This window comes from Rutidosis leptorrhynchoides, chromosome 11 (genome assembly GCF_046630445.1).
Source record: "Rutidosis leptorrhynchoides isolate AG116_Rl617_1_P2 chromosome 11, CSIRO_AGI_Rlap_v1, whole genome shotgun sequence".
NCBI lineage: Eukaryota > Viridiplantae > Streptophyta > Magnoliopsida > Asterales > Asteraceae > Rutidosis > Rutidosis leptorrhynchoides.
Genome location: NC_092343.1, coordinates 77,603,254 through 77,613,508, shown reverse-complemented (window position 1 = coordinate 77,613,508; position 10,255 = coordinate 77,603,254). Strand labels below are relative to the sequence as shown.

The 10,255-nt window shown below is 31.4% G+C and overlaps 1 protein-coding gene across 1 annotated transcript; it reads left to right on the top strand.

Moving 5' to 3' along the window:
• Positions 1-2,768: 2,768 nt before the first annotated feature.
• LOC139877600 (sodium/hydrogen exchanger 1-like) lies at positions 2,769-9,661 on the top strand. Its single transcript, XM_071865030.1, has 15 exons — positions 2,769-2,912; positions 3,440-3,655; positions 3,778-3,896; positions 4,115-4,212; positions 4,592-4,651; positions 5,040-5,086; positions 5,176-5,370; positions 6,302-6,348; positions 6,477-6,543; positions 6,988-7,088; positions 7,189-7,290; positions 7,367-7,505; positions 7,588-7,650; positions 8,324-8,410; positions 9,246-9,661. Exons 2-15 carry the CDS (start codon positions 3,479-3,481, stop codon positions 9,555-9,557), a joined length of 1,614 nt encoding a protein of 537 aa, XP_071721131.1. The 5' UTR covers positions 2,769-2,912; positions 3,440-3,478; the 3' UTR covers positions 9,558-9,661.
• The last annotated feature ends 594 nt before the right edge of the window (positions 9,662-10,255 follow it).

Here is a 10,255-nt window from a genome sequence, read left to right as displayed (position 1 = left end):
TAATCACTGAGGATAGGGAGTATCACACGTTGTTGCGGAAAATCTTTTGCAACTATACATGATTTTTTAATTGTTTACAATTACAATACATGTATTGATAATTGATAGAATACCATATGTTTCTCATTAGAATATTCAACACGTAGTGAATCTAACGCAGTAAAACAATACCCGATTCAACCATTAGTATATATAATATATAATTTCGTATATATTAAATGAAATTTAGTTAAAAAAATATTAGCATAATTTTAAACTCATTGCGTTGGGAAATTGTTTGTAATAATAAGTGGTTTAGCTATATAAATTAAACATCGTCTAAGTAATTTTTAAGTACAAAATGCAAATCGACAAATCGTAAAAGCCTTTCAATTTTTTTAAGAAAGTATAAAGAAAAAGTTAAACACCAAAACAACAAAAAATATATATTAATAATAATAATAATATATAATATTCTAATAGTAGCTATACAAATATAGTATTTTTTTTTAAAGGCAAGAATTGTATTAATAAAAAAAGAACTAGCCAGAAGCTAGAAGAACAACGACACCAAGCTACAACGAACAACAACTACAACACGACAATGATACTAAAAAACTAAAAACCCGAACACACAACCCACGAAACTACGAATCCGAAAAAACAACTTTAACACCCTTCTAAACTACCCCGAAAAAAACGAGGGAAGGAATGATTGCGTATTAAGATGGAAAAAAAATTGTTGGGGAAATTTTTTTTATATAAGAAACATTTTAAAAAGTGTTTATGACAACATGTTATAAATAGCAGTCGAAAAAATAAATTTTGGAAAATTTATTTTTATGATGTCATGTTGCCGTCAGCAGTCAAGAAATTAAAAAAAATACTATATATGACGCCATGCCCAGGTCAGCGGTTAATAAAATTATTGAAAAGTTACAACTTTGTATTTATCAATAGTACCAGCCGTCCAAATCAACTAATCACAATTCAATGAATCTCACGCTGATAATATACATATATATAATTATATAATTTATATAATATGTATGATAATATTATACTACTTCCATTCCAATCTAATTGTCCTCAAACTAAAAGTATACAATTTGAATAATTTTCTCATTATAATGTACTTTTTCTTTTACTCTATCAATTTATCTTTTAATTTTTACTTACTTTTTATCTATATACAAATACAAATTTAACGGTACAGAGGAGCTTTACATGATTATTTATATCAATTTATGAAAATATATTATAAAATCTAGACAATTTAATATAAAATAGTGGACTATTAATATGAGATAAAGAGAGTAATACTTAATAATGAAATGCTAAATTTATCTCTAAGACTCTATTTAAGAAAACTATTTCTAAGTTCGGTTAAATTAATTATAAAGTATATATTATTTCTGGATATTGACTTCTCTTATTATATTCCTGATAGTAATGTTTAATGTTTTTTTGACGACGTTAATTTATTAATATGAAATTAAGTTAATGTTAATCAGTAGTTATTATTATTATTAATTAATTAATTAATTAATAGAATACACAGTATAATATAATAATTATAATTATTAAAATAAAATAAAAAATACGCAACTTTGTATTGTAGCTTATGTGGTAGTGACATGTCTTTCTTAGCGAGAGATCATGAATTCGTTTTCTGTGGGGAGCATCAATACACAAAAGGTTGTCGCTTTACCCTTTAATTTCACTCAATCGCACATCGCGTTGCGAGGGCAGTGGGGAGTAGGGGTGTTCATAATATCCGTATCCGAATCCGTAATCCGAATAATCCGATCCGAGAATATCCGAAAAATCGGATATCCGGATTTTCGGATATCTGAAAATCGGATATCCGATTTTTCGGATTCGGATATCGGATGGCAGTTTTGAAAAAAATCGGATATTCGGATATCCGAATATCCGAAATTACACTTTCCAATTATGAGTATCGTATATATCCTCTGTTTTCCCACGTATAAAGAAAAGGTAAAATTGTGTACAATTTGCTTCTTGAATTAACCGCCATTTTTTCCAGATGTATAGTAGAACTTTTGAAGCAATTGAAACCCAGATTTACTTTTTTCTTTAGAAGTTTAAAGAATTCTGGAATAATAATCATACACAAAGGAGCAGATTGGAACCAAAAGCTTACAAGCTTACAGTATATTTATTAGAGCCTTATTTTAATGCATAACACTAAATCTATATTCACAGGTAATAAATCAAATCCTTTCGGTAATACTCCATAATTCATAAGAGGTTAGAATCATATGGATCTTACGATTTCGTTATTTAATTTCTTATCTACTAGCCTTATTTTAATTAAAATTTTTGTTATATTTGAATTCATCTAAACGTCGTTGTTCAGTAAGAACATTACTCACATTGTTTTATTTGAAATTTCGGATATTTGGATAATCCGGTATCCGAATTAGAAATTTCGGATATCCGAAAATCGGATATCCGAAATTTCGGATATCGGATGGACGAATTCACTATCCGAAATTTCGGATATCCGAAATTCGGATATCCGAATTTTCGGATATCCGGTTTTGAACACCCCTAGTGGGGAGGGGGTTTTAACGCCCATGCCCTCTGCCCTCGGATTGTGTCATGTTTCTTTCTGGGCATTAGTTCGGGCAGTTTATGACGTGTGGGTGATTAAGTCCCTCACGTATTGCGTTTAAAAAAATACTAAAAATAATAAAATAAAATAAAATAACTATAATTTGGCGGTTTTTGAAAAGTTGATATCTCCGTTAAAATCTGTTTGAACTCGGTGTTTGCAGGTAAAATGAAAACCTAATTCTCTCAAATGCTACCTTTATATAAACAAAAATCATCGCATTCAAATAACTATCTATTGATCGGAGCTGCAGCTCAATCATCTGTAACCATCAGCAACCTATTTCTTCGAGGTAATTTTTATTTTCTGACGTCATGTTTCCAATTTTTGTATATTAATTAATGCTAACCGTAATCATTTGTAAGTTGTAACAATCAGTCATCCTGCTTACGATCATGACACGTAGGACTTGTAATTTAAAAACTGAAATTGAAATTAAGGAACGAGTTTTCAATTTCTGTATATTATGTTCAATTCACTTCATGTAATTAATCTGATTAATTTGAGGTTGAATTGTGAGCTGTTGTAATTACTAGGGTTTTATAATTTGTTTAATTCATATAGAAGTTGTTGGGACTATTGATCATTAAACTTAAACTTAATGATCGATACAGACGAAATAAAGCTATAGAGATTACTAATTTTCGCGTTATAGCTGGTATGAATCCTTTTACGTTATTGCGATCACAAAACGTAACTGTTCATATTTAACATTTTCCTTTTTGGTAAACTATATGTCTATATAAGTTTGTCTGTTAAGTTATTAGAGAAGATTGTCAGGTGTTTGACTTTATGTTGACCCGTGGCACATCATTTCAGGAACTTGTTTCGATTTTCAATTAGTGGCTGAAGTGAAACATGAGTATCAATGTGAGCTCTATAGAAGCAAATTATGGTCTAATGACATCTGAACCAGAAACAGATTCTGTTCACCAAATTGCCCTATTTGTTGCACTTCTTTGTGCTTGCATTGTAATTGGTCATCTCCTTAAAGAAAGTCGATGGATTAATGAATCGATTACTGCTCTTGCAATCGTGAGTTACATACTTTATATATAAATCATTGTTACACATAACCTAGGTTTTCATTTTGTTTAGGCGTGCAATTCATTTTTTTGTTAATGCAAGTTTTGCATAATTTTGATAATTGGTGACAGGGTTTAGGCATAGGGTGTATAATATTATTAACTACCGGCGGTAAAAGTTCGCACATATTGGAATTCAAGCAGGAGTTCTTCTTTGTATATCTCCTTCCACCAATTATATTCAATGCGGGGTACATTCTATTATCTTTTTAATGTTTTTATTTTTTTCTTTGTTTCAAGGATTTGACTATTGTTGCTTAATTTGATGACATAAAAGTGCAATATAAAGCCTAGTTGGAGTGATTAGACAGAACATGATTCATAATTTTGTCTTCTCCTGCAACATTTGTGATTCAATGTCTTACAATTAACACTTCTGATTAAGTTTAGTTTAATTTTATTATATCAGATTTGAGGTTAAAAAGAAACAGTTTTTCCAGAATTTCACGACTATTACCTCGTTCGGCGCCATTGGTACTTTGATATCGTTTGCGATCATATCATTTGGTACGTTAACATTCTCAATAGTACCCATTACTTTGATATTTACTTCTTGTTATCTAATTTTGATTGCAATTACTTTATTGTATATGTTGATTGATCATGACTAATGAGTTTCTATACATATTCATACTCAGACGAAACATAAAGCCCACCCATGTAACAGCATACCTATACCTTCTTATTTTTGCAGGCTTTAAGCAAGTTTAGATACAAATATATGTTTCTCCATTTACATTATTCGGTGCATTAAAAATAGACTGTTGGAATTACTACCTTATAATTTCACAAAGCTTTAGTATTTGAGGATAGAAGTTAATGAGTGTTGATGATATTTCCATTTGGTTATATCTTTGGTGTGATTATAACTTAAATTCTGATTCAGGCACAGCATATTTGTTCCCTAAACTGGACATCAATTACCTTGACTTAAAGGATTATCTTGGTATGTAATCTCTTGCATAATGATTTATATTCTACCATATCAATATATCATATGCTAATTCCCATTCTAACAGCAGGCATACAGTTTTTATTTATTGATGATTAAAGTCTCATAAGTTATTTTACAACACAAGTTTATTGTTGCATGTGAAAGAAGTTTTCTCCTGTTCTTTTTAGGTCTGAGGTATTAATTAGTTGAAAAGCTTTGTGGAATATTTTTTTCAGACAAGCCCAAATTTTTTTGTTTGAACTTTTGCCTTTTTTTTTTTTTTTTTTTTGTTTTTGTTTTTTTTTTGTTTTTATAATTTCTCCACTATTCCGAAATATGGACTTGTATTACTTCACTTATTGGTACGAGATATGATCATGTTCTGATAAGGTATTTATAGCGCTTGGAGCCATTTTCTCTGCAACAGATTCTGTTTGCACCTTGCAGGTAAAGATGTCTTATTCTTTTCTAGTGATACTTAAATAATGGATTTATATTTATATCATCATCATAAATATTTGGTATTTGATGGACAGATTCTTAATCAAGAACAAACACCACTTTTATACAGTCTAGTGTTTGGGGAAGGTGTTGTTAATGATGCCACGTCTGTGGTTCTTTTCAATGCAACTACACAATTTAACCTGTCAGAAATGAACGCACTCGTTGCCGTTAAATTTGCTTGGAACTTCATGTCATTATTTGTATTGAGTACTTTGTTGGGAGTTATGGTAAGTCTCTCTCTCTCTCTCTCTCTCTCTCTCTCTCTCTATATATATATATATATATATATATATATATATATATATATATATATATATCTAGCCTTACTTGTACTTATTTCGAATTCGGTTCTTCAGTATCTTTTATATAATATCCATCCTGCGCTACATGCTTCATCATTTTCCGGTTTCGAAAATCTAAAATATATTTAAGTTGAACGTTTAGTTTCATATTTTACTGTGGGAGTTGCATGATGAGACCCATATTGTCAGGGATAGAAACTAAGTCTGTATTTTTGATTGATTCTGTAATCTGTATAATAAGTATTGGTACCAGCTCAGCTTTTAAGGTCAGATTTGCAAACAAATCATAGCTCTTTCCTGCATAGGAAATAAAATGATTTGAAGGCGCATTAGTGCACAAGTGGCATGATATATTGTATTGATGTCTATATATTACTTCTATGCCATCGTGCTTGTCTTGAGACAGTTGAACTAGAGGTGGGAAAATGGACGGGTCGGATGGGTAGTAACTGCTCAAAACAGCAAAATTTATCTGCATAAATTAGTCACAGACTATGTTACCAAAAACTTATTGTTCAAAATTTTAAATTATGTTATATTTAGGGTGCCAAAATATGATTACAAAAGTTTAATTTCCTTTCATGATAATCAAATTTTTCGTATTAAATGATTAGGAAGTTTTATGCATCAAACTTACAGTTTGGGCCATTCTTGACCATTAATCCTATTTTTAGTAAGCTAAATTTTAATCCGTTTTGACCATTTAACCTATCTTTAGTAAGCTAAATTTTAACCCGTATTGACCATTTAACCTATCTTTAGTAAGCTAAATTTTAACCCGTTTTGACCATTTAACCCATCTGTTTATACATTCTCATGATTAATATGATTTTATTCCTTTTTTTGGCACTTGTAGGTTGGGTTGCTATGTTCATACATCATTAAAGCACTGTATTTTGGAAGGTGTGCAGTGATGTTGTTCTCAACTTTTTATTTATTCTGTTAATTCTGTTAAAGTTGGGTTTCTGTATGCTGTTATTTCTCTCATACTGTCAATCGCTGGTTCTAATTTACGCTGTGTCCAAATTTAGGGATTCAACAGATCGTGAAGTCTCTCTTATGATACTCATGGCTTACCTTTCATACATTTTAGCTGAAGTAAGCGTTGTATAGCAGTTATGATGCTTTTAATGTAGTTAATAGAGGTGGCACTTACAACCCATTTACTAACAAATGGCTCAGTTTGGATTTGTATTCAATTTTCACAGGGCAACATCTCAAAACTTGGCTAAAAAACAATAGTGTCAAACGGGGTCGAAAGTCGCCCAAAGTTTTTTTAACTGCTTAGTACTTTGTAAGTAATTTCAAAAGAAGGATTGTTTTATAACATTAAGTTTCTCATAATATGATCAAGACAAAAAATTTGAAATTCCAAAAGTGGATAAAAGTAGTGTTTTCTTGCTGGTTAAGAAAATGGACCAACAATCAAATAATTCGTTTTGACTCGAAGCCGTTTATACGTGTTACTCTACCCGCCCATTTTGCCACCTCTTGCAATTTGTCCTTACACTTGATTAATTTCTAATACTCTAATTACTCCAGATTTTTGGATTAAGTGGAATCCTCACTGTATTCTTTTGTGGCATAGTGATGTCACACTATGCTTGGCATAACGTTACCATCGATTCACAAGTAACTACAAAGTTTGTTCCCTTTTCGCACTTCATCTCAAACAACACGTTCCACTAAAAAACTTTGACTACGTTTCTATTAAAGTATTCATATCTGTTTGTTGCATTGCAGACATACTTTTGCTACAATGTCATTTATCGCCGAAATTTTCATCTTCATGTATGTCGGTATGGATTCACTTGATGTCGAAAAATGGAAATTTGTAAAGGACAGGTAACCTGTTTTAACCGAGCTCGTTTTGATCTGTTACTAAATCTGTTTTTAACCAGGCCCGTTTTAAAATCTGTAGCCCTGGTAAATCTTTTTGGGCAAGTGCTGTACTGCTTGGATTAATTATGGTTGGGAGAGCATGTTTTGTGTTCCCGATTTCAATTATATCCAACTTAACCACGAAATCAACGAGTAACAAGATTGAGTTTAAGCAGCAGGTAAGTAAGTAAGTAACTTCAAGTATCGTGGGACCCATAAATGACGGTATGCCACTAACGAACTTCAGATAATCTCTCTTAGGTTACAGTTTGGTGGGCCGGTCTAATGAGAGGCGCTGTCTCTGTAGCACTTGCTTATAAGAAGGTAAAAACTGAATTTTTGTAGAGTTTGTTTTGTATATAGGTGAAAAGAATAGGCAGATCAGTTGGGTTAAATAATGTTTTAAAAGATGTGAAATTTATATGTGGGTCAAAATGGGCTGGGTTGGGTTGTATTGACCCGCAAAGCTTACACCCTTTTATGTAGTTTCTAAAAATATCTAAACACGAATTTGAAATACTTTTTTACAGTTTGTTTCTCTTTAATTATACGAAAGACATTGAGTCTAAGCACATTGTTAGCTGACATATATTATGATAATTACCATAGTTGGAGGATGGGTTGGTGGGACTGGCGCAGGTAACATGTCAAAACAAGTCCGGTTTGGGTCGACCCAAAATTTTTTTTTTTGGTTGAAATGCTTCTGAGTTTATATAGAAATAAATAATGCATCAAATCTGATTACAGTAAGTCAGAAACTAGATTATTTCCATGTAATCCAAATCTTTGAATAACCCAAATTGGCTCATTCATAAGTAAATGGGTCATATTTGCAACCTCTAAAATCTAAATAATTGTGATCAGTTTTATAACTCTTCTTGGATATTGTTAGGTATTTACATCTGGCTGTTTTTATATGATTTCGGCTGCACGCTTATGCTATTCGTTTTTTTTTTTTTTTTTTTTTTTCAATACTTATCATTCGCTATATATGCAGTTCACTGGCTCTGATAAACAACCAATGCAGCCTGCAAATGCGCTTTTGATCACCAGCACAATCAGTATTGTTCTTTTCAGTACCGTGGTAATCATCTTAATTAACATCTAACATTAATTACTATTTTAGTTTTTTTATTTTTCATTTACAAAAACAAGAGTATCTGCATTCTTTCACATTTTTACAATGAGTTACTAGCTTAATTTGGTATGTATGGAACAACATTCCAATTTGAGTTGCCTAAAACCGTTTTCAAATGTCCTGGGCCTACAAAAACAATACTCCCTCTGACCCACAATTAGTGTCTTGTTTTGACTTTTCAAAGTCTTTATTTCTCAACTTTGATTTTAAATATATTTATTTGCATTATATGAGTTGGTTGGGTTTTAAATGTACTTTTTATTTGTATATGTTTCATCAACTATTGTATAACACAAACAAAGATATTCATGGTCAAAGTTGAAAAGAATAGATTTTGAAAAGTCAAAACTGGACACTTATTATGAGGAGGGAGTATAATATATTTGAATGGCCTTGGGATGTATAATCAGGGGCGGACCTATGAAGGGTCAGGGTGGGGCGCCCGCCCCCAGTGGATTTGCAATTTTTAGTGTAAATTTTTTAGGTTTTTCGATTTTGACCCCGGTGGAATTTTTTTTTTTGCCCCAAACCCTTCATATTTGGTCCTTAAAACCTCCATGTTTTGCCCCAAAACCTTCGTATTTTGCCCAAAAATCTCTAAATTTTGCTCAAAAAACTCTATATTTTGCCCCAAAACCTCCATATTTTGCCAAAAAAAATCTCTTCGTTTTAGAAAAAAAAATTTCGCCCCCGGTGAAAAAAATTTCTGGATCCGCCACTGTGTATAATCCCTTTTTAATTTACACTCTCTTATAACAAAATGTTTCTGTTTCATTTATAGGTGTTTGGTTTGTTAACTAAGCCCATTATAAACTGCTTGCTGCCTCAATCATCGAACGCTGACCAATCACAACCATCAAGTCCTAATTCGATTATGATGCCACTTTTAGGAAATGGACATGATGTAGAAGCTGAAACAAGTTTAGATGAAACTTCACAAACTACAACAAATCTACAAATGCTATTTAGCAACCCTACTAACACCATTCATCACTACTGGAGAAAGTTCGATGATACTTTCATGCGTCCAGTTTTTGGCGGAAGAGGATTCATTTCTTACGTTACAGGCACCCGTGACGTGGCATTAAGTTGATGACATGGCACGAACCTAATGACCTGTCACTTGTACCATGTTTTTGTACATAAAAGGGATTTTGTAGAATTCTTTTTATTGATCTTGCTAATGACCTGTTCATCTACTATCTTATATTCTTTATATATAAATACGTTCTATGTTTTCTCGTTCCTTTCCCCATTTACCTATGACTTGTGCCTATTTCGAGTATTCAATTGGTTTTCAGGTTGTTTAGCTGCTTCTATCATCAGGTGGGTGCCTTTGAGTCCCTTATCGAATTGGTATTAATATTTATGTTTTTCTGGTTGTTGGTATGTGGCCATGTATGTTTGTTGTTCTTTTAGTGTAGCATTTTCCCAATATGTCTTGAGCTCCGCACAGAAGCCTAAGGTACGTTTCCTTATATATATATACTTTTTTTTTTTTTTTGTATTAAGACTACTATTATTATTATTATTATTATTATTATTATTATTATTATTATTATTATTATTATTATTATATATATATATATATATATATATATATATATATATATATATATATATATATATATATACTAGTTAAACACCCGCGATTTCGCGGGATTTTTGAAGGGTCAAATAATTTATTAATACGATATTATATAGTTTTTGTTTGTTTGCTAGTATTAATTTGCCTATAAGTTTCATATTCTCCAAACAATCTAACAACATAAGATGAACTATCTGAAGTTG